Raw genomic sequence first — 25,699 nt, 5'->3', positions numbered from 1 at the left:
TAAAACGTTTATCGATGGCAGCAAGACACTGATTATAGAGTGTAGAAGTGCCCTTTCAGGCAGAAACGCATTGATGGATCGCTTATCGAACGTGGAAAACGAGCGTAATGATACACATTTTGTTTTGTTCGCCAACATAAAATTGCCGGATGCAGCGCGTAAATTATTTATAAAATTTATGGCCGGCAAACGCGACGTTTGGACAACTGTCAAACGGTGAACGCTTACAAAATTGCGGTGATATGTAAATTATCATGAATCTTGAGAATTATTAAAATAGGGTTGCCGTAATTAAAAAATATCTTACCTTCTTTTTTATTTATTTTATTAATGAATTATTATTTATTTATGTAGATACATACATATATAGATATGTGAGTCACCTCTATTATCTATAGCAAACATGACACGATTGTACATAATGGGTCATTAAATATTTATGTTTTTCATTGATTGATTATATATATTACTAGTAGTGGCTCATCTGAAGGCTATGCGGCAATGCAGCAACCCAAACAAAGAAATTATTATGAAAAAATAATATAAATTTAACAAATAAAAATAATAGTATTATTTTTTTACTTTATCAATTTTCAGAAAGCGCTTCTTTCAAAGAAGTTGTTTAAAAGTTGTTCAAAATTAAAATATATTATTATGCTGTGTCAAGTATATGAAATAGTATCTGTATTTGTAATGGAATAATATAATTCATTGCATTCTCGACAAGGCATATATTGAATTGAGCAATTTTTACAGTTTCTGAGGAGGGATACCAAATATCCGTTGATGCTCGACGATTATGCCCTTGAGAGTTACGATTGAATCCCTTATTCTTGACCATTGTGACCAGAATGTCAGCGCTTCTCTTAGACGAGCAGTGATGATTTCAGTGATAACTACAAGGAGCTATGGGTATCTATAATTTTTATTAATGTTACAATATGTTTTTTAATTATTTAATAATATATTAAAATATGTTCGTGAAATTATTTCGTTATATACAAAGGTTATCAACTAATAAAAAAACATGTAATTTTAAAATAAAAAATATATTTATCCGCTAAAACATTTGATTAACACATATCTTTCATAATTTCCACTGAATTATAGACATTAAAATTCATTATATACATATAAAAAGATACATACGTAGTATTTATATATGTTTTCAATATAAAAATAATATTTTATAATAATTAACTATTGATATGTATATGTATGTATATGAGTAACAACGCTCAGCTTAAACAATGTGTATTTTTTAATATACATACATTCCTCAGCAACTTGAATGAGTTTAAAGCTTTTACTAAAAACCTTTGCTCCAACAAAATTAATTTCGGAAAAATATATAGACGAGAGCTTTAAAAAACTCATTATATCTTCAAGCATTTAGGTCGGCGTTATTTCTTTGCATCTTTGTTTTTTATGATTTGAAAAGATCTTATTAATTTCACAAACGCTGAAATATTAACAAGTTAAGTAAAAAAGAAAATCAAATAAACATAAAGAAACTCGACTACTTTTAATTAGGTACACCCAACCTTTGCGGATAATAAATTTTTCTAAATGCAAATCGAACGTCAAAAAATCGCTCCGATCTGTCTATCTATCTGTAAAAAGTACTCTCTCTGGGGAGATGAAAAGGACGAATCTCTTTTAAAAATAAATATATATGTATATATAACCTTATCAATTTGCAACGTAATTCCTGGATTAAAAAATGTATTTTCGAGTTTATATGAGATTAATTGATTCAAAGCTATAACATATTATATCTATAGAAATACATTATTAATGTCAAACAATTACTAATTTGTAAGTAATTTAAGTTTTTATTTGCAACACTAAAATTAGCATTCTAATTCGTTGACACAAAACTGACCGTCCACATTTTGATAACCAGTGCATTTTTTAATTGGGGTCAAATGAGTTTACTGTGATGCAATAGTGAGTCAAACGTTGCTCGTATATGAATAATAATTAACTACATGTTAAGAAGCAGGTTTCAAAATGTGCTATCTCATTACTCAACCATTTTATTTTAAATTATCGATGAATTAATACATAATGCTTTTAGGCATAACGCTACAATTAAATACTTTCACATTGTTATACAAATGTATGTTTAATTAGCAAACAAATATACTACACAAACTTAATATTTTGACCAGTACAAAATATATATAAATATCGGTACAAAACATGTAGCAAAAGTTTTTAATTTGAACATTCTAATATGGCTGACTATATCTACTCTATACAATCTGATATAAATATACTTTGCATAGTTAATCTTATGGACCCTGCTAAAAACAAAAATATTCCCTAACCTCATCCTAATATATAAACATACGCATCATATTAAATTGTGTTCCTAATTTTTTTTAGTTGTACTGTAGGACCCTGATAATAATATAATGAGAACACCTTATACTTTTATCTATGTTGCTCCAAATTCGTATTCTACGACCTCTATCTTATGTTTACTCTGCCTGAGCTGAATATTTAATACATTTACTCTTTAGGCTTACAGAAAACCCCTTTATAAAAAGGATTTTTTTTTTAATTTAAACATTTAGTTCTCTTTCTGAAGAACCGCCTTCTTATATATGTGTGTTATGTGGGGGTTCTTCTTTTTCTATACGCGTAGTAAATCACCATAACCACGGTAATTACAAGAATGAACGTGACAATAGTATAATATAAACAATTTTTTTCAACTCTCTGAATACATAAGAACTTTAAATATTCTTAAAATGATTGTTACTAAGGGCAAGCTACAGAGTTATATGACTTTTTGAGACCCAAATTAGTCGAGTTGAGATAGGAGGATATGTAATTCTAGTAGTATTGTGCTGACTATATAATTTTTCTGCTGTTAAAACTGTTCGTGATCTATTTCTTTCATTTATAAAAAAAAATACAATTTACTTCAGAAAATTCCACAAAATTTATAAATTAACAGTTTAACTAATAATTTAAAAATACAGAAAAAAAATTAAGGGGAGACTGATAATTATTTTTGCGGGGGGGGGGGGGGACAAAAATTTGAAGTTCCGCATTTGCATCAATATATGTATGTATATACTATACTGATTTTCAACGGGTTCGAATCAGTAAGCGTATGTATTCTAATTAGCCTCTTCCAGTCAATAATTCTGATCCAATTAGTCGCAAGATTGCGCAAATCGAAAGAGAGTCACTAGCGCAACGCACCGACTAATTGAATAATTAGGTATGCGAAAAAGGAAATTGTTTCCCTATGACGCGACTGATTAAAATCTCGTTCGATCAGAGTCAGTTAGTCGAGTTGACCGTTGTCAACCCACCTCGGGGTGGGCCGTCACCCGTAGTGTGACGACGGCGTGAATTAATCGGTGTCGTGAACTTGACGCGTCATCCACCGGACGGGACGAATTAAATAAAAGCGCAAGCAGCGCGCAGGAAACGCTAATTGTACAAATCCGACACGTTCAGTAGTGAAAATTAGGCACGCCACAAGAAAAATCTGACTTATGTTTATTAAATCTAATCTGTCAATCACAATTATATATATTGAGATTTGGATAGCTAGCGATTTAATACATATTTATTTTGTATGTTTTTTAACATAAATACTCGAATATCATATATCATAAACAAACGTTAACTGTAAAGTAGCAATTTTAATTCATAAAATTTATGTTTTTATATATGTACATTTTATAGTTTATTTTCCATCTCTTGTAAAAATTTTCTTCTGTAACTTTATATATATTTTTAAAAGTTCATTGTTATCTACTATAACAGAAAAATAAAATATTTAGTTGATAAAGTTAGCCAAGTTTAAAACCATTAATAAAATATTTATTACCTCATTGATGTTGGCAAATTCTTACATTAATTATTATTTACAATATATTGTAATACGCTTAAGTAAAACCATATATATTCTTTCACAAATGTATTGATAATGATCTTTAGAATACTCACTACCTAAAACAGTAAAACAAAAATTCACGTTCACAGTGGTAGATGCGATTAGAAAAGTTTTTTCGAATAGAAGCATTCTACAAAGAATCTCTTACGTCTATCTCTCAAACTTATTCCGCTTTCTCCTTCCGAATTGAATCGCACAACACGAACGTCATTGTTTGTTAGTTCTCTTTACAAAGTTCAACTCAAACAGAATATAATACCAATATATATATAAACGATATATCTACATATTTAAAGTTAAGATCTTTAGAACACAATGTATGATGGTTACTACCTAATGTAATATACATAGCAATTAATATTAAATTAAGGGTTGGTTAACTAAATAACATGGTTAGAAACTAAAAGATTGAAGTACTTACATATATGAAATAGGTAAAGTTTTATGTGAATTTAAGAGCAGAATTTTAATAATAAGTGGAAAATACTTTTAATATCACCTAACTTATCTATGAAATATACAATTTCATATATAACATTTCACAAATAACATATTAGGTTTGACAGGGGTAAATTATAAAGTGTAAAACGGTGTAATAACTAAGAATTAACCTGAATTTGAAATAGACAGGAGTAAATTATAACGTATTATTATAATATACATACATAAAACAATGAGAAAACTATATTTATGTACAAGCTTTTAATATTTTTGGCAGTACCGAATAGAGATTATTGAAGGTAATTGAATACCATAGTTTTTACATACACATATTTTCCTTAATAAATTTATGCTCGTCTAAATTTATTTAGTAATATATGTAAAAAAGATTCATATAGTAACATAATAGATACCTATATTAACATACTGTTTTAAATACATCTGATTCCATAAAAAAAATAATTAATAGTTTACAAATTCACAACTATTTTTTGCCTATTGTTAATTCTTAACAAATTTGTATCGCATTGTTTCCAAATACTCTGACTTTTTAGCTGAACTTAGTCTGACGCATAGTTCAAACAGTTGATTTCTTTTTTTAACTACGTTGCAATTGTTCGCCCAGTAGGACGATGAATTTTGTAGAGCTTTGAACACGCGTGATTACTAACAGCTGTCTGATTTACAGTGCTGCCAACATAGAAAACTTGAATTGGATTAACCTGTAATATGAATATTTTTTAGGGTTAGGTTATTATTATTATTAATAAATATATTAATAAAATAAAAATGTTAATTTATGTATGATATTTATGTTTTGTAAGAAAGGATAATATTTTGTCGTATTTTTAATAAAGTATACATCAATATTTTTTGAAAAATTAAATTTTTAAATATATTTACTAAGTTGTTGGTCGGATAATTTGATATACTGTTTCAAAATGGCGGCTCTTCAAAAAAGTATAAAAAATCGTATTTGTTTTGGAAAAATCGATAATAGTCGTATTTTTAATACAGTAAACAACATTTTTTTTAAATAATTAACTTTTAAAAATGGTAATTGTTTTGGAAAAATCAATAACAGTTGTACTTTTAATAAAGTTTAAACTACTAAATATCATGTCTAAATTTGCTAGTATTAAAAAAGTTAAAAATCGAAAACAATCCTGAAAACACATTTATATAGGTACTATTTAAAAAAAATTAAATGGTATATAAGAAGTTGAAAAGTTATGGAAATAAAAACAAACAGTTCGACAGCCCAAAGCATAACCATTTAACTACAATTAAAATAATTTTAAAAATTTAGTTATTATATAGTCATTTTTTTAAACTAATAACGTCATATGCAAATATAATATCTATAAAAGCCTAAGCATATATGTATGTAGATGTGTGTATGTATGTATGTATGTACTTGGGCATGCGCGAGTCTATTCATAGCATTCATAGCCGTAAACAGATTGTGTAATCATTTTCCAGTATATAATATTTAAAAAAAAGTAGTATGTTCACCTTATTATTAGTTCCTTTTAGATGCACAACAGTGACAATCAATTTGTAGTACTGTTTTTTGTGTAACTGACAAAGCTATTCCTCAGATGTATAGCTCCTTTTGTTTAAAAATATATATTTGATTTTGTTAAACTATCAAGTTTGAATCAGAAGAACGCGACTTTTATAACTACCTATTGAGCATAAGTCGATATTTTTTAAAGCAAACTTTTGTCGCAACATTGAAGAATATCGACCGGCGCCTAAAAAGCACAATCGCAACTTGGTAGAAGAGGGTCGCGGACGTAACAGTTCCGCAAGAATTACGTAATAATAATAATCAATACGGTAGGTGCTTCTGTCCGCGATTTTATAACTTTACACTTTACACAAGATCTCTTAAACTTACTTACTAAAAAGTGTCTCGGCTTCATTTCTCTGATCAGTTATTAAATATGTTTCTAATTGCGTTTAAGTGTTCGATGGTTCTGAAGACGAAGGGGGCTATAGTGCCAAGACTATATCACAAACACCCACCTCTCTGTTCGAGTTACATCCTCGATCGTCCTCATTATCCAATTGAAGCACCCGCATCTTTACCAATCGCGAGAAGATAAGTTTAAAAAGTTTTCGATCCTGACCTGAGACAAGTCCGGATCCTCTCTCAGCTTCTCCTCGATGGTCATCTTCTTGGCTTCGGCGAAGACGTCCGAGCAGAAGAAGAAGAACAAGAGCGCGAACATCGTCGAAGGCGCCATCGCGCGCATTCCGCACAGGTAGTCGGTTGAATGAATCACCTTATTACACCAGGCGCACAGGTGATCTATCCAACGGCTGCTAACTATGCAGAGAGTTCAGTGGTAGGTTCGGAGGATACGGTGAGTTTAAATTGTTTCGGCACTCTTCTGCGACGCGAGCTCGTTGAAAAAGTTTGCGACTTCGTCGGAAGTGAACGCACAAATGCCGCAGTGTGCACCGCGCCACGGTCGGACGACAACTGACCGGCTAAAAAGCAAGACACCTTGCCCTCCCCCCACACCCGCGCGCCACAGTGCGCACGATCGAAGATTGCGCAATAGGCGCAATATTGACAGGTGCAATTGTTTGAATTTGTTTTTCAAACTCTTTTGTTACTTACACTAATAATACCCAATGAAAAAACAATGATGCCAACTCAATTTATCTACTTAATAGTACCATTATAATACAATTAAAAGTCTTAATACGTTTTCGGTGTATACATATCGGCTACCTTGGACGCGTAGATTGTGTCTGACAGCCAAGTATGAAGATACATTTTGTCACGCTTCACGATTTCTTTATTTAAAAAATAAAAAATATTTTGTATTCAATTTTGTGTTACGCTGTGATCAAATCAAAATTAAAATAAATTTGTAAAATTCGATACAGTTTTTTAAATTTTAATAACTGACTTTTAATATATTTATTTAAATTAAATTAAGAACATCGTGACCTGACAAGTTGTACCAATGCGTCACAATGGTCAAAAAACGATGTATATTACAATCAGGGCCGCCGAGAGCGAATCTGGGCCCAGGGAAAACATTGATTCCGTGCCTCATGACAAAAAAGGTATTTTAAATATTTTTTAACATCGTAATATAATTTCTTGAATAAATATTAATTGGTACGAGTTAACCCTTTTTATACCACAAATAAATATAAAAATTAGGCACCGTTGCGACATATTTTCTGAAATCATATTTTATGCCAAATACTACAAGTAGGCATTAAAAAATATTTAAAATATCTACTCCTAATATTTACTTGATAATTAGTCGTATTTTATTTGCTGCTCAGTGCTGCCAAGTAGTTCATTTATTTACTGCACGTAAAATTGTTTATAATAAAGTTTTTTTATTGTATATGTTTGTTACCACTAATTTCATCATTAAACATTAAACAATAAAAATACTTCTCGGAACTGACAAGTAAACTGCATATTATTTTTATTAAATGAATTCGCAGAACAACAATATACACATGTTACAAAAAAAAGTTTACACGTGATGCTTATTAATAATTGATTATCATTAATACACGTGTATCGTATTAAATATTTAGTATAAAAATGGAGCGATTAAAATAAATAAAGATAAGCAAGTTGTCGACAACGGTCTATTCGTTCTTGTCAGCGTCTGAAGGATCCAGTCGTTTCCGATGATCCGGTCAAATCTGAAATCTGGACGGCGTAGCTGAACCAGGGTTGACGTGAAGAGGGAAGCGGCTGATCTCTCGGTTTGCTCTACTTGGTTTTGAGTTGGGACAAACTCTTGTGTTTCTAAATTGGGTAGCTCAAGTTCTTAATGGAATGTTATCGAAAACGAGTTCCGAATGGTGACATTATAGGTGCTGTATATTCGCTTTTATTCACTTGGCCAGCTTGAGAGGAGATTTCGTGCTTGTCCATATTTTGCAGCAACAGCCAATTACGATGATTTATTTTAATTTTTATTATCCGTCTGTTTACTTACTGGAACCATTTTTGCGTTGCCTGACCGTTACAGTTTGAACAAGTTGCGATGCTCACAAAAAATGATAAAATTCGACTTGATGTTAATAAAATCAGCGTTTATGTGACACCATTGAGGCAGTGCATAGGTTCGTATCAGAAATTCACTTTCTCCGGGTGAAATTTTTTTGTATTCCGACTGGCCTAAGCAGCAGCCACATCCACATTTTACAAAGTAATTTATTCTGCATCGGAAAAATTAACGAAATAATTTTGTATTGACAGTTTGAATAAGACTGCAACTCAATATTTGCTTTTGTGTTTTGTATTTATTATATTCTTAACTAACACTCTCTAGTTGAATTCTCGAGTCCGAGTACCCCCCCCCCTTTACCCCCAACTTCCATTCATTATTTACTAGTTTATGACTTTTTGCCTGAGCGCCGATGCTTTTTGTTTAAGTTAATCCTAAACACACGTTTGAAAGTTCAGTCGACATTTTTTTTAGTATTTTTCGTTTTCATTCTGTCCTTTGACGTGAAGTATTGTGAACGTGAAAGCAGTGATTGAATCCCGGATCTCTCCTCTGTTTGACGGGCACGAATGCGGTCACAGAAAGAGTTTTTTCGATTATATGTGGACAGCAGATAAATCGCAATTGAATATTGATACTTTGAAGGCAATGGTTATAACAAAGTGTAATTTCGAATGCAATACTTGCGAGGACTTCAAGCAGCCAATAGAAAACTGTGATGTCCTTAAAAAAATCATTCTTTCACATAATACTTATAAAACCAATTAAATTATTTGTTTTTATTAAATAAATTTTTATTTTATTAGTATTTATTTCATTAGGAATAATTTGTAAAACTATTTTTATAAAATTGCCCCCCCCCCCCCACCCTTTTATTGTTTGCGCTTTTTCTGTAGACAATTCATCATCTGTGGATTTATCACACCAATCACTTAGTAGAAATACAAACTTTTCGCGCTTCTTTACAATTAAATTTACAGCATTTTGCTCTACAGAAAAATTAGATTAAAATTGAATAGAAGTGGAAAAATGGTTAATTATTTTTATAAATTAAAATAAATAACATTTTTTCGGTGTTTTTTTTATATAGTTTACATAAAGAAAATTATCCTCAATATTACTAATTTAATTATTTAAAGCGCCTATTATATATAAATAGAAAATTACTGTCCTTGTAAAAACTTCCTTATACTAGATGATGAGTTTATCCAGACAAAACCAAAAGTTACTTATAAAATAGTATACCTATTATTCTTATATCAAATTATAAAAAAGAAACAAGAAATATATTCATTTTAAAAAGTGATAAAATTAAACACCAAAAATATATTTTGAAAATTTATTATAAAAATAAATCGTATAAAACACTTTGACGATAAGCACAGTACAGAATTTAATCCCCTTCTGTAGCAACTTCCATCAAACCGTCGACATAAAAAGGCCCTTCTTTGACATACTCATTAAAACTCGTAATTGCAGTATCTTCAAACACACCAGATTCACACAACCTCTTCATGATATCGTACTTAATTTCTTTGCTCTCTTTACTATGTTCGACGGATCTATTCAACAGAAATTCTACAAAACCTAAAAAAAAAATGTTTTTAATAATCATTAATTTATATACATATATAAATATATAAATCACCAATAATTTTAATTTACTAACCAGCAGACGATTTTACAAGCTCTTGACCCCAATTATGCTGACAAATGGCATAAAGCAACTTAAAAGATGCCGTTCGCAATTCAGGGAATGGATTTTTACATATTCCATGAACGACTTCAATAGAATTAGGTCTCTCAGATAACTCGCGAAACCATTCTCTAGTCATGAGAGTTACTCTTTGATCGATGGATTCGGATTCGTTAGGTTTAACGGCAATCAAACTTTCTATACAACTCATCGCTTTAACTCTCATCTCAGTCGGTGAATTTTTAATGTATGTACCGATATATGGTAAGGCATCTGTGAAAACCCTTCCTATAGAGATGAATACACATATTATATTATCATAAAAAAAATATTAATATTAAATGCATATATAATACAAACCAAGAGCGGCTAATGACAATTTTCCTTCAACAGTAGCTCCGACGAATCCTAACGTATCAAGAGCAGTAGGCAAAATTGAATTGTTGGTACGAATAGCATCGAAGAGAGCTTCGACAATGAATGGATAATTTTGATATATTTCAGTTGGATATAAATATGCAATGGCACCGAAGAACTTCATAAAACCTTAAAGAATATTAAATAATGTTAAGCCTTGTTTTCATATATAAATACTCAAGATGTTTCACTTTATTTCAAACTATGTTTCATGGCAATTATTTTTCATTTTATTGATTTTTTACACTAATCTATAATATGGCAAGTAGAATATGAATCGTATGAAATGAAGCTAAAAATTACAGTATAAATGACTCTGAGACTTACCCGGGATGACCAAATTAGCAATCGGATTTCCTTCTAATTTTTCAATCGATTCTGCCAAAGATTTAAGTACATTATTTTCGATCAAAAAATTCAAACCGTGAGGAGCCACACTAAGATTAGACAGAAGTTCCAAAATGTTCAATTGTAGGAGAATATCGTCAGTTTTCAACTCGGCAATCAATTTGTAAAGCAGCTGAACCACATTGTCGTCTTTGATAAAATCAGGAGACTTTTTAACTACTTCGACGACAACCTAAATAAATAATTAAACATAATAAATAGCAATGTATAAAAATGTTTGCCACAAAGATAGGATAACTCAATTCATATTCAAAAATTACAAAATGATTTTAGCTATAGTAACTAAATTTTTATTTCTAATAGGATCTTGTTTTTAAAATATACAACCCTATTGCTTCGACAAAAAAACTAAAAATATATTTTTATGCTGTGCATAAAAATATTTGTGCTCTAAGCTATAATTATGAAATAGAAAAAGTTGAGCCATACAATGCTTATTTTCATGCCAACCAAGAAAGAAAAAACACAATATCATGGTGATTGAGACGAGTGGAAGAATTCATTCATTTGGACAGCAATATGATTATATATGGCCACTGAATCATTATGGCTGACCACCTCTAAAGATACTGTGAGCAGTCAAATTATTTAATTTAGATCCTAATTGGTCAGAATAAACCTATATATGATTTTAAGCTGCTTGCCAGCAAATATATAAAAAGGCTTTTCGCAAAATCAAGGCACTTCATATTCAAAATATATTCAAGAGAGATTCAAAAAGCATCTCAGACTAAAAGTATCATGTTCTTAAATTACATCTTAACAGAAACCACTATAAAATTTTACAAATAAAAATGAATTTATTATATCTTGTATAGTGTAATTAAATAATTGAACTTAAAAACTAGAAATATACCTCATACGCTCTGCAACGACTCGAAGTATCGCTGCTTTCGATGATGTTTTTAAGTTCATCCGTTATTGGTTCAGATTGTAACCAGCTTCCGTGACAGACAATCTTCATAGCTTGAACGGCGACGGCCAAATCTTGATCGCCTATACATTTAACGATTTCAACAGCTACGTTCATGTGTTCGGGTAACGTATAAAAATTGCTGTTGAATATAATTCTGTCGATCTGTGAAAATTGATAATTAATTTAAAAATATATCTTTTAATCAACATGATTATTTGTTTAAGTAATTACTTAACAATTATTGAAAGTTTATAAATATTTTATTTTGCATCTCTAGATCTCTACTAACAAGTACTACGAATAATAACAGTTTAAAGAAAGTCAAATATAAAGAGGAGTGTAACAATGCTATTTAAAAACTTTTGTTTATATTTATTTATAAGTAAACATGTACCTGTTTTATCGCCATCAATCTAACAGTGGCACTCGTGTGATGCAGTGATTTTATAATATTATCTGTTGTGTTTTCCACGACATAGCTTATCGACAAACCTGAAAAGCAAGCGTCGAGAACTTCGCAACCCACGTTGATCTGCTCGCTGAAGCGAGAATTTAGAATAGATTAATGAATTATTCTTGTCGTAATATAGTAACATGTAAATGCAAACTCACGGGTCGGAAGTGTCAAGATAGTCGAAAATGCGCAAGAGATCTGGAAGTTGGTGTTTTTCGTTCAGCTGACACAAAGAGAGACCCTTCACTACATCTCGAATCGAACGGAGCGTCTCAAGGTCTTGGTTATCTGCCATTTGGGTGAATTGTTCGCATAAATTCGACGAACAGCTGATCAGAAGCGCTCAATCACGCAAGACGCCGACAGTTGTAGTCGTTTGTTAAAAGATGGCCTTAACACCACATTATTCGCTCATTTTATTTTATTGCTTATTGTTATTTTATAACTCACCCAAAAGTAAATTATATCTAATACTGTTATAAGAGAAGCAAAAACCAATTAATGTTATAAATATATAACTATAGCTATTTTTTATTTATAATAAGTTACTAAACAAACAGCAGCAAATTAAAACATATATAATCTTACTCCAAAATTTTGATCTGATTTAAACGTTAGCTATTATTATATCATTATCGAGATGCTTAGAATTTCTTACATAATATTGTACTATCAGAATAAATTATGATACAAATAAAGCCCGTTACAAATGATATTAAATCTGTATTGTGTGTATTCAATTTGAGAGAAATTGCAATTGTATTATTTTTATGCAACCTTGATCCCTGAGTATAACAACATTTTAAAAATAAAGGTGAGATCAATACAGTTTTAATGTTTGCCTAATCAGTGTCGTATTTTTGCAGCTTTGTATTTTAACAATTATGTAGCAACAGGGGCGTCATATTTTTAAAACATATTTAATATCGAAGTGCAGACAAACTATCGAGAAATATGCGAGATGTGATGTCTATTTGTACTTCTTCTTTCGATAATTTCCCATGAGAGTCGAGTTGACTTACTTTTTATTTTGGACTAGACTAAATGAAACTTCTAAAACTGTTGTTAGTCTTAAAACTTTCATAAAGTAAAGTTGGGTTTGGGTAAAATTAAGTTTCATAGATATTTTAGAACAGCATATAATTTAACTAATGCCAACAAGTTAAATTATATTTTCGCTAGCAGAAATATACGTATCTACTGATAAAAATGTATTTCAGTAAGGAAAATAAACTTCACTGAAAAATGCACATCCACTGTAACATTTATACATCGTATGTAAATAAATAATGATAAGAATGTGAATGTATATATTACTATTTTTCCGACGGGAGGTGACGGGAGGCAATTATTTGATTTAGGCGCTGAAGTAGTATTTTTATTTAAATTTGAAGTTATATGTTGTTTATAATTGAACGGGGCGCAGGCGTGCGAGCCCGCCAGGTCGGCACGAGAAGAGTGCCGCCAAGTTTTGGCCATAATATACATAAATAAATGCATACAAATAGGCCCCTTACACTACATATGGAAAAGTTTAAGTCATATAATTTTACTAGCACCCGTCAGATAAATTATATTTTCACTGGCAAAAATATGCATCTATCAGTGAAAATGTATTTTAATATGATTTTACTACAACATATTTAAAAAAATATTTTTGGGATAGATTCAAGACTGTTATTTTTAAAATTTTCTTTGATGGATAACCCGAGAATTTCTGGTTTAGAATCATGGACGTAATGTCAGCATCCGTAATTGTTCATGGGTGGGGGAGAAAAGGTAGTCAGTCAATGGTAGTTTTTTTAATATTTCGATTTTATTAAAGTTTATAAATATAAAAATAATATTTCATTAAATGACATGTATTTTTCTGACCAAATTTAAGGGGAACAAATATTAACCCCTCTTTTGGTAATAATGAATAAGACAGGTTAGCCACTGCATATATTTACTTACATTCAGTTAACATATTATGTGATGAAAGGCGCCGGTTGTTATGTTACGCCGCCGAGGAGGAAGTGCCAACTCAGTTTTGCTAGTCGTTGCTCCGTGTGTGCGAACTGCATAGGTCTTCATACAGCAAAAATGCATTTATTTTTATTTTGCCCAGCACAGTAGTTACTGTACAAGTCAACATCTATCAATGTTTTTGTTATTTTGCCCATTATCATTGAAAGTCATCAGATAATGCAACACACAAGAATAATTTTTTTTCTTGTTTTTTTATTTATTTTTATTAAATGTTCCGTTGAAACCTGACAGGTGTAAGCCCAATGCGTTACAACGGGCAAATCTGTACCAGCTCAGTAAGTCAATCAGACATAATGAATACTTACAAGTATTAACCACCAGACAAGTCTGGGAATCGGTGACATCTATATTATTAATTATAAATTTTTACGTGCTACACAATTTATTATTAATATATGTCACTGCAGCTGGGGCAGGTTTTTTTAATAATTGCGCATTTTTATAAATAAAAATTCGATGGCCACTGCCGGGACTCGAACCCACTACCTCAGAGTTACGGACTATACTATTGTTACTATTCTTAATTTATGTCAATCATAACTTTGTTTACTCTACATCTGATATATCTTATTTATGTACCTAAACTTTTTCAGATGATAGGGCTATTTACTGTATAATAGTAGCAGTTACATAATAAAATTAGATATTTATAGTGTCATCAATGGCAGTTATATATTGATCAGTTATTTCAATATTGTTACACTCAGACTTTGACACGATGTAACAAATATAACACTTATTTTTCGTAAGAATCACAATTTAACTTGTTAGTATCAAACTTGCAGAATTTTCTGAAAGTCTCGCGCGTCGAACTTTCTGAGACAGTTTTACTCCAGAAAGTTCGATAATTTTCTACGGAAACATAACAATGATAAATTTGTAGTACCGCCTATCAATTTTTCTATTACTGTTTAATTAAAAAACTACCTGCCCAATTTTTGTTGAAATATATTAATTAACAAAAAAAGGATTAACATTTTAATGATTTTATTCAAAATTTTTACATCAAAGGCATTTTACGAAGATATCATGAGACTAAAAATACATAAAAGTCGGATATAATGATAGTTTTGTGAAGTAAAAATGGTGAACGATGATGAAAAAGAATATGATAAATGTTTCAATTCGAATATACTATTAAAGACTAAAACTTAAAATAAATTATTCACATTCAGAAGTATGAACGCACACATAAAGCAGGGAGTATAGTACTGTATACTAAAAAAAAGTTGTTTGGCTATTAAAAAGATATCAATTAAACATTCAATGGCCATCTCGCGTTTAGGAGATATAAAAATAATCGAAATTGTATGTGATATATTTTTAATGTAAATATATACATATTAAAAAATAATAATATATACAGTTAAAATATTAAATAGGGGCGTGTGAGTAAATTTATTAATTTTTCTATTATTCATTTTAATTAAACAAACATTATGCACAATTTTCAATCATACACAATGCTCTCGTTATTATTTTATTTATCGAGTCCAATCAAACAATACATTTTATCACAATGTTTTAAAGCATCCTATCGACGTTCAGACATCCCGTGCAAAAATGTGGACATAATAATGTATATAAGGCAATATGATCAGCCATACTAAGTCTCTCATGATTACAAAGCTACGTTAACTAACAATTAATAGAAACTCTAATAAACGTAGGCCGTATCTGACAAAAAATAAAACATATAAATCGATCTTCGTTGCACAAAAAACTAAAAATACAATTTTAATAAAATTCATTATTATACAATTTATATATTATTATTCATTATTATATCATATTTTTTTCTTCATAAATTTTGTACATATAAATCGTCCAAATATTTTTTTTTAATTTAAGATAAACTAATCAATATAACATAAAAACACAATTTGTCAAATAGAATAAAATTATTACTTACACAATAATATAAAAGAAATTAAAATTTTGGTAGACCTTAAAAATATAAACATTTATATAGCATTCATAATCAAAAATCTGACATATGACTGGAGTGGTACGATTTCAAAAAAATAACCTAGTAAATAATCACTTAACACTAAATTATGTATATTTTGCAGCAAGAATAGCAAAAGAGGCAGACTTAAATCCAACCGGTGGTGTAGTTGCGTGAAAAGTGTCCCATCCTGCGTTGGCGACCTGTAAACCATAAAAAACAAGTTAAAAATAGTCGATTAAGATCGAAGAAAGATTACCTGAATGATCCCACTACTTCTAAATAAGTTTGTTAATGATTCTAAATATACATACGTTATAACATCTACTAAAAAAGAATCAGGTAAGCTTTCTTTTACATTCATGATGAGACATTTGAACAGTTTATTAAAGAAAACATGGCTCAGGAAATCATATTCCTGTGACTTCAGAATGCATGGCGTCATGATGTCACAAATACAAAATTATAATATGTAATATATATATATATATAAAGAATGTTTCTGCGATGAGATGGACATGGCTGAAAAACAAATATTAAAGCTTGACAATACACATAAATGACACCTACTACGCTATACTGAAATGAATAGTTTTCTTTTTTTCAACGGCATTTTTTTAGCAGAATTAATATCTTTGAAATAGATATAATAATTATTATTATTGAACATAAAACATGCAAAACGCACCAAGAGACCCTATTTCTTATAGAAATTCATATTTATCAATAAACGCATTAACCCTCTGATTGCCTTCGTTATATAATCATTAAAAATATTACAAAATCAAATAGGATAACTGGCAGTCTAAGGATTAACATTAACAAATCTATTTAATACATTAATGTGTAAATAAAGTACATTATTTAATATTACAATATTATTAATATTTTAAAAGCGTTTAATTAAAGCTACACAAAGAAGAAAATTTATAGTTAAGACAATCTATGAGGCAAAATGGTCACTTCATTTTTGAGCAGATTATATATTTTGATATATGAATTAACCTTATTGTTAGATTCTCATTTCTTGTAGTGATTATTAATGGCAAACAATGTGATACTATAAAAACTAAGTTGTTTGCACTATTCTTTCTCATAATTAGAAGCTTATGAACTTCCCACAGCCGAATCAATTCGGACTGCCAGAGACATCCATCAATTGATGCTGTATTGTAAATAGTTTACATTGAATAAAAACAAATATCTATAATTTGCAGACTTGCTTCAGTCCGAACATTATTAAAATATGCATTATTGCAAATTAATATATGCATTATGGCAAATCAATTTTAATAAAAAAATTATCAATAAGTTGAGAAATGATTTTTAACCCTTCGATTGCCGATCCTTTTTTTCTTCAATGATGGCATTGAATTTGCCAATTTTGGCTTAATTGGTAAATGCCGATAAATTAGATTTCGGCAATCAAAGGATTAAAATAAAATATGATATTTTTTAATTTGCGCAGGAATCAATTCTTTAACTAGAATTTTGATATACTAGATTGCCTTAACTATACATTTATTTAAAAATCGCTGATAAACTAACGATTTTTCTACAAAACATTATTTTAAAATACAAGAAAAAACAATAAATTTGAATTTATTGATACAAAAAAAGAAACAACACAACGTATACATCCACCAAAATAGAAACAGTGATAGTCTGTCTACAATAGAACGAAAAGCGTGAGTCTCAATCGTCATAAACATACATAAGCGAACACTCATATTAACGATTAAAGTGTTAATTGAACGTCGTCGCTAATCATTTCAAGATAGCTATATATATATAAATGTGTATATAAATATACTTTTATTTTTAAAATAATAAAAAACCATAGTGCAAAATGGAGATGAAGCAGTGTGCGTTAAATAATATGTATATGTGTGAGAATGAGAAAAAAATATAGTATTTATATGTGACCGACATGGCCAGTACATACTGAAGCGCACTAGGGTAGAATCAGGGATCTATGAACTCTTCTGGCCCCTGCGCGACAGGCGTACTGCAACACACAAAACACATAACAAAACAATGCGCAATCGATCATCAAGTCGTGGATCGGGTTAGAGGAGTGTCGTCACGTGAAAAAATGTTACATGCAAACGGAGCCGGAATTCTTGAATTTTCATTGTGACAATAATAGAATATTTTTTTACATGACAACACTGCAAAAAACGTATTATTTATATAAAAAAAATAACAATTCAATATTAAGGTAATACTTGCATACTTGATTGGCTGATTTTGAATTAACAATTAATGAAGACTAGTTATACTAAGATAGACAATCGAGTGTACAAGTATGCAATATTTTAACCCTTTTACAATAAACTGAGCCAAGCTATCATTATAGTTGACTTACGGTATATTTTCATACACATAAAACATCAGATTAGGTTTAGTCAGATAGAAATACATCATTTATTTTTACTAAAAAAAATTGTTAGAATTGTAAATATATTTTTACTTACAAATCAAATGTTTTCCGATATTTCATCAATAACGTATTGCTGCATTGTAGTAAACCAATTATTGACCACGCTAATATTTAGCTCTTTATCACAAATGACTTTAATCTAAATGAACCTAATCAGATAAGTTTTATTTGTATATAACTATACTGATCTTTTAAAACTGAGCGAGTGTAAAAGGGTTAACAATAAACGTATTTCAAAATGTCATTATTAATAACAAAAATCGATAACGACATTTTGTATAATAAGGATTATAACATATTCAACATTTCGTATTATAAAATACATAATATACATAATGTAAGAGCAATCAAACTGTTATTTAAAAATAAAATACATATTAGTCATATTATGATCAAATAAACTTAAATTAGTCACTAAATCCTGTTAGTAAAATCTACAATAAAAAAATCAAATCAAATTAGTAGAACCAAAATCGAAGAGCAACACCGTCGTATTCGAAGAAAGTGAGCAGAAGAAAGTGTATATAGTATATATATAGATAATGATAAATAAACCACGCGACTTATCCCCTATATTTGTAATAGTAAAACTGTTAAATATTAAAATAAAAGTAAAGAAAATAAAAATGTTAATAGGCGTTGTTTATTGCGTTTTTAAAGCGGCACATCCTATGCATTAGTATCAAGTTTTACCGATAAAAGAGTGGAGTATCCACTAATTTAATACTGTTGAGATTCTCCTACACTCCCCTCTCCGCTAGAAACCAAATTATAGTCGTTTCACTTAAATCGATTTTTTTTATTTATTATAAAAATATCATTCTATAATATACTTCATAATAATAAAGATAGGGTGGAGAAAAAAATAATAAAAAATAACACACACGACAAAACCAACATGCGATATAGGGTCGGGGTAGGAACATGCTCGATCTAGACGAAGAAAATAAACAAAAACAGACCTGACTGTAAGTCAATATGTCGTTGTCGTTGTTTGTGAGTTAGAGACAGTAAAAAGCGTAGTTACCTACTTATAGATATAATCTTGGCATTATGGTTGTGAGTGTGCGTAAAAAAGCTATACTGTCGGTATGAATCAGCCTAAAAATTTAACGTGTGTAATAAAGACGGTATTAAATTTAAAGGCATAATTCAGGTTTTGCCATTAGTGAAGCGGTTTTTTTATTTTTATTTTGGTTATAATGCCAAGGGCATAATATACCTATCCTGACCTTTACTGGATGCGGGCTGACTTCCTAGGTAGATTGTTAAAGAATCTGAACTGAAGCCGCAGGGTTAAATCTTTCCGTACTGTAAAGGTAACAGAAAGTAACAAAACATAGCTTTTGTCTGATTTTTTCTCTGTTTTAAAACGCAGTCGCGTTTGTGACTATGCCTTCAAAATATTAATCGGGGCAGGGGGAAACATTTTCAAAGCTCTCTTGTGGTGTGTACGTGTAATATGCCGCAATCGCTCTTCAATGGTGACACAACTCGAAAATAATATTAAAAAAAATATTATATTTTATGAGAACTGGACCGCATACAAAAAATTGTATTGTATCCAAGTAATCTTATTGCATAGTCAACATTCATAAAACTCATACATGGCATGTTTTGTAAGCCAATTAAACTTAAGGGGTTAGTTTTCTAAATATTTCAAGCATTATTTTTTTACAGCGAATAATATATTACATTTGTAACATTGTCAGGCTTTTGTTCAACACAAACGATAAGAGTTGATTGTATGTATTAAAATTATTATAAATATGTTTTTATTATTATTTTGGACTCAAATCCAAATTATTTAAAAATATTATACTATTAAATTATGATTACTCTTTTAATATGAATATATATACACAATTTTTTGATTATCTTCAATAACTTACATTGTAAAAAAATAATGCTTTTGGTAAAAATTGTTTGCTTATTTGTCTCAGCGAAAGTTTACAACCTATTCAGTGTTACATAAAAATATAATAATTTAAGTTGTCACTTTTAAAAACCTTGAAAATTACTTTGTGTAATATTTATAAATAAAAAAATAAGTATTGATATTAAAATTATTTTTAGAATTTTTAAAGAATTGCTAAAAAGTAATCTGGGTCCTAAATATAAAATAATACTGCATATTAATTTTTTGTGACTTTTGAAGAGAGAGCACGGATATGTGTGTGTAATCTGGAGCAATTTGTATAGTGTCATTTATATTCATGTATGTCAATTTCGATCGAGAATAATAAAAATATTTATATGTATATAAAAAACATGTTTAAAACATAAAATCTCCACCTGAAAAAATCGATGAATAAAAGAAAAAAAACTCATTATATACAACATTTTGGTTATGTCTTCGAATAGTTTATATATATAATAACATAACGAACGCCACACATCAACATATAAAAAAGAACATTGAGTATCTTTGTCAATGGAACAAATCAACAGCAAACAATGAATTTTACAGATGATCGGATATATACGATGATATAAAAATCGGGAGATCGGGGAAAAGAGCAATAGCTTGCGGAACACGCCCCACGGAAAAAATACTCACGAATGGGGGTTAGGGTTGACGTCCACCGGTTCGGCCTTTACATAATCCGATTCGGGTTTCGCTACGTCCGATTCAACGACAACGTCCGCACTCTCCGGCGATATATTTTTAACTGGTGCGACATCCGTGTCGACGGCCATAGCGCTATCTACAGTTTCTACTGGCGCTGGCGATGGATCTACTTCCATCGGAGTATCGGGGATAGTCTGGGGAGCTTCGGGGGGAGGGACGGCTTCGCCCTCGCCTTCCATCGCGCTAGGCGGTGTGATCATATCGCCGTTGACAACCCCGCTGCCTAATTCAGCAGCGATCGACGACTTTTCATTGTTCATCAAACTTTTCCGAGGGAGCTTCAAGTTGAAAGAGGCGTTTACTCTGTTTTTGAGACGGAAATCTGCAAACGCAGCCGATACAATAAAAATGTGTGGCGATAGAGAGAGAATGACTGAAAATGACATTATACACATGGACGGCGTTTATGAAACGAACTGTACGGAATATACACAGTGAATAGGGTATACGTTGATATATGTGTAATGAATAGTGTGATACAATGTGTAATGAAAACGAACATCGGGGTAAGCCACACACGTGGGGAGGTAAATACAAAAAAAATGGTTACACGAACGCATGTCACAGATGTGACACTTAGTATCAATCTCAGATTGTTTAAAATTTCAGAAACTACTATATTCAAAAAGCAGCTAGTTGACATTAAATTGCCTGATTTTCATCAAGTATATTTTTTCAATACATATTGAAGAAACAAATAGCTTGATAGAAATATGTTACATGTTTTCCATATGAACAGTGAGAATTGATCATATATAACCTTGCCAGTATTGAGGTGACTCACTACTGGTAAGGTTACATACAATGAAACTATTCTTAGTTTCATTGTTTTCGCCACAGGCTAAGAGGAAAATATTATATTTTCATTATCATCAATCTCCGCAAGGTCATTACTATTCAGTATTTCATGGTTATTTTCTGCTGATAAATGGGACTAGCTGTTTTTAGCGGAACATTAACGATAAACGAATACGTCTGAGATTGATTCTAAGAGTCTCGGATATGAAAAGTAAAACAATCACATCGTTCCCAGTCAAATAGGAATTGAACAGTTAAAAATCGTCATCCATCGGTCACACCTAAATAACGTCTCGATTTTTTTCAAATATACATATTGTACTTTATATCATGTTCTATCATAAAACTGTAAAATACTGAAATAAAAATTCATTGGAGGTCCTCCAACTAACGACTACTCTATAGATAAAAATTCTATAATAAACTATAGTTGGAATCCGTCCAGAATCGAGAAGAATGCAACGAAAATATAATAACAAAAAATATATTTATGTATGTATATATATACACGAAACACATTCATTGACATATCAATATATGATTTGTGTACAATGACGGGATAAAAATTGTACATTTCTCGTTCAATTCAATGCAGGAAGAAAACGTTTAACCAAAATGCTTAGATAATATGACCGACTCTTATTTACCTTGATGGCACAATCGGCTTGTATACATTCTATTCATTTTAAAGTACAATATTATCTATGATAGCTTTATAAAAATATATAATTTTATGTGATTACACTGGTAACGATTATTAAATATTAAAAAGTTATTAAAATCAAACGTAAATTTATATAGTCTAAAAAATGATATTCACTTCACTTCCACAAAGACCTGCTGCGCAACCTGGATGGATAAATTAACACGACAGCATTATTATATGTATAGCAAAAATAATAGATTTATTATTTTTTTAACACAGTTCAACTATAAACCGCAAGGTTACATACATAGGTCATCTAATTTTGAAGCAATTTTTAACGACCAGTTGTAAAAACATCTTTAATAACACGATTGTCTGGCAAAAAACTAGAAACCGAAATTAAAACAGTTCACTGCATTGGAATAATAAATCTATTATTTATATTTTTATAGCATCATATAAAACATTTACCATCATAGACATTTTACATGTTTCTTACGTACATTTTTATATCAATTAACATTATTCACAAAATGAACTATGAAATGGCAGAGAACGTTTATATATTATAACATTAAATCGATGAGTATCCAAAATCACCTTCTCAGTGCGTAGCACCGCCGTAGCGTGAATGATGAAAATATTAAGCGATATTTTTCAGAAAGCAAGAGATTTGCGTTAAAAAAAAGCGTGTGAAAGAGCACCATGAATACACCTGTAAAAACCTATAAACCCTAGCAATTGAACATTTTCAATCACCATTTTATATTATATATAAAATAAAAGCAAAAATTAAAACTTAAATACTATCTTATATACTATTTAGACAATAAATAAAGCATTTTTTTCTTTATATAATTGACATTTTGTAGACATTGTATAGAAATATATAAAATATTAAGCTTATGAATATGAATGAGACACTCACTTCTGTCAATGTTTTTCTGGAGATGTGATGCTATACGGTGACGGGCATCACTGTATTCCAAATGCAAACCGAGCCTTACCAATGTGGGGTTTTGTTCGACGAGTTGGGTTATCTCCATTTCTATTTTGTTACCGAGCACCGATGATCTCTGAATAAATCAAACAAATTAACAATTATATCAAATACATAAAAAATTGAGGACAAAATTCTTAAAACTGTGACATATATCTATTAAGTCTGTTTAACAATGATAAATATGATCAACACTCAATCCGTTCTGGATGAAGTTTTGAGGGAACCTATCTCAACTTATTTGACATTAATATAAGGTGTCCCAAAATTAACGAACGAAATTAAATTCAACGAACTCTCTTCGCTGTGCATGGTCATTAGGCTTCAGTTGTTGTGTGTGAGACACAGATCTTTTGTGAGTATACGCTGTAAAGAGCTTCTTGAAATTTGCAATTCTTGTCCACGACGCCGAATTGATGTTCCGGGATTTTCACCAACACTTTCACGCACTACTTCGATATTGATATTTGAACAGCTTGTTTTTGGATGACCAGTGTATTTAGCGTCTCCAACTGATCCAGTCTCTGAATTTTTCAATTAATCTCTTCGCAGTTGACGAACTTAAAACACTATTCCGACCATATTTTGTATTAAATTTTCGAATTGTGGTCGCCAAACTTTCATTATTTTTGAGATATTATTTAATAATGAAAACACGTTGTATCGTGTAACGCTCCATTTTCACTATCCCTAAACTCTCAGCTGTCAAATTTTTTTTTCAGAGTTGCCAACATTTACTGCACAAATGACAGCAAATTCAAATCTTACGTTAATTTTAAAACACCCTTTATAATGTGAAAACATAGCTAAAAAAAACATTAGAAGAAGAGGCAAAAACTATGTCCATCTAAGGACAACAACATATCAGATAAAATATTCCACAGAATGCGAGCTAAAAATGTACAACGAATTTCTGAGTTCTAGATTGAAAATCTAAAGTACCAAAAGTGAAACATTCACCTTGATTTTAAATCTAATAAGAGATACTGTGAAAAATATACAATCTGACAAAGAACAATAAGTTGCGAGTTTAAGAAATCGTTCGTCAAATCTCAGACTTAAATAGACTCCAAACAATTGCTATAACAAGTGTGTCAATGAAAGTCCTTGTAAAATAAGAGGCAATCCATCGATGATCAGAAATAGCTAATTGAGAATCCGCAACATATCACACATATTAAACTGAAGCCATACTTGATTCGACGCTCTGAACTCTTCCACGGTCTTCGTTTTGAGCAGCGATTTGATCAATCGCACAATTAAACTAGGGCTTATGAAATTAGACTCGACGTTGATGACCCGCACGGTGTTGTTGCGCTCAAGGGCATCGGCCAACTGTCCGGCGGTTTTATCCGTAAGTCCGGTATTAGTTAACGATAACACTTCCAGGTGGGTGTTCTGCATGAGGGCTTCGAACAGGTGCTCAAACTTTTCATCGCTGATGTTCTGAAACGATAAAAATAAATATTACAATAGTTGGCTAGTTACACGCCGAATGCAATACATTCTAAGTAAACAAACCTTGATGTTGTTCCAGTTGAGATCGATCAGTTTCTGATCGTCGTCTTTGACCTGTTTGATTGTGGTGTCGGGGTCCGTCGAGTTCGGGGGCTCTTGGGGGAACGGTTTCTGCACTGTCGCTTTCGTGATGCCGTCCCAGCCCAAGCCGATGGGTTGACCTTTGTTGAGGAGGGAAGCGTGGTACTGGTCTTGATTCATCATAGAGTGGAAACCGAGGATAGCTGAAAATCATACAGAGCGATAATTAGCGAGGTTTTTTAAATAGCCTACATCTAATAAAGGACATAATCTAGAACCTGCAAGATCGATAATTTCTTCTTGTGATGCATCATTCAAAGCCGCTTCGTATTCATTGCCCAAGTCAATGGCTATCTGTTCTTCCGCTTCCTTCATTTTAAGACTTTCAGGTGGCGGTGACCACTAGA

The 25,699-nt window shown here is 30.7% G+C and overlaps 3 protein-coding genes across 40 annotated transcripts in view; all 3 read right to left on the bottom strand.

The window, feature by feature from the left end:
- The window catches only part of Fas1 (fasciclin 1 Fas1 domain-containing), a 243,167-nt gene extending 236,311 nt beyond the window's left edge, over positions 1 to 6,856 (bottom strand). For all 5 annotated transcript variants that reach the window (XR_015811330.1, XM_088197262.1, XM_088197263.1 and 2 more), the window contains exon 1: positions 6,499 to 6,856. Coding sequence is in view for 4 of the 5 variants with exons in the window: in XM_088197262.1 (XP_088053388.1) it covers positions 6,499 to 6,624 (126 nt within the window). In the remaining variant the exon portion in view is untranslated. The remainder of the gene's footprint in view (positions 1 to 6,498) is intronic.
- A 2,837-nt stretch (positions 6,857 to 9,693) lies between these two features.
- Positions 9,694 to 12,655, bottom strand: LOC148229938 (26S proteasome non-ATPase regulatory subunit 5). The gene is made up of 7 exons (XM_088197258.1): positions 12,414 to 12,655; positions 12,196 to 12,340; positions 11,742 to 11,963; positions 10,805 to 11,057; positions 10,421 to 10,606; positions 10,034 to 10,348; positions 9,694 to 9,951 (listed from the first exon to the last, which is right to left on the bottom strand). The coding sequence occupies exons 1-7, from the start codon at positions 12,548 to 12,550 to the stop codon at positions 9,758 to 9,760; spliced, it is 1,452 nt and encodes a 483-aa protein (XP_088053384.1). The 5' UTR covers positions 12,551 to 12,655; the 3' UTR covers positions 9,694 to 9,757.
- A 3,439-nt stretch (positions 12,656 to 16,094) lies between these two features.
- tmod (tropomodulin) overlaps positions 16,095 to 25,699 on the bottom strand; it is a 105,744-nt gene continuing 96,139 nt past the window's right edge. For 5 of the 34 annotated variants that reach the window (XR_015811341.1, XR_015811342.1, XR_015811339.1 and 2 more), the window contains exons 4-11: positions 25,571 to 25,694; positions 25,275 to 25,495; positions 24,948 to 25,199; positions 23,682 to 23,829; positions 21,238 to 21,631; positions 19,371 to 19,434; positions 18,180 to 18,242; positions 16,095 to 16,437 (exon numbers count right to left, since the gene is read on the bottom strand). Coding sequence is in view for 15 of the 34 variants with exons in the window: in XM_088197302.1 (XP_088053428.1) it covers positions 19,398 to 19,434; positions 21,238 to 21,631; positions 23,682 to 23,829; positions 24,948 to 25,199; positions 25,275 to 25,495; positions 25,571 to 25,694 (1,176 nt within the window). In the remaining 19 variants the exon portion in view is untranslated. Of the gene's footprint in view, positions 16,438 to 18,164; positions 18,243 to 19,370; positions 19,435 to 19,899; positions 19,989 to 21,237; positions 21,632 to 23,681; positions 23,830 to 24,947; positions 25,200 to 25,274; positions 25,496 to 25,570; positions 25,695 to 25,699 lie in introns of all 34 variants that reach the window. The other 29 variants (XM_088197310.1, XM_088197312.1, XM_088197305.1 and 26 more) reach the window with 15 other exon arrangements.

Source organism: Plectrocnemia conspersa, unplaced genomic scaffold, assembly GCF_051122295.1.
Source record: "Plectrocnemia conspersa isolate PC_06_02 unplaced genomic scaffold, ASM5112229v1 ptg000011l, whole genome shotgun sequence".
Lineage (NCBI taxonomy): Eukaryota > Metazoa > Arthropoda > Insecta > Trichoptera > Polycentropodidae > Plectrocnemia > Plectrocnemia conspersa.
This window is presented reverse-complemented; position numbering and strand designations above follow the sequence as displayed.

Bases quoted from the DNA above. Each gene is read 5' to 3' on its own strand.
- LOC148229938 (XM_088197258.1), bottom strand. From the start codon at position 12,550: ATGGCAGATAACCAAGACCTTGAGACGCTCCGTTCGATTCGAGATGTA. The intron at 11,964-12,195 runs GTACATGTTTAC...CAATTTTCACAG, and splicing joins GATTGATGGCGATAAAACAG to ATCGACAGAATTATATTCAA. The intron at 10,607-10,804 runs GTAAGTCTCAGA...ATATTCTTTAAG, and splicing joins TGCTAATTTGGTCATCCCGG to GTTTTATGAAGTTCTTCGGT.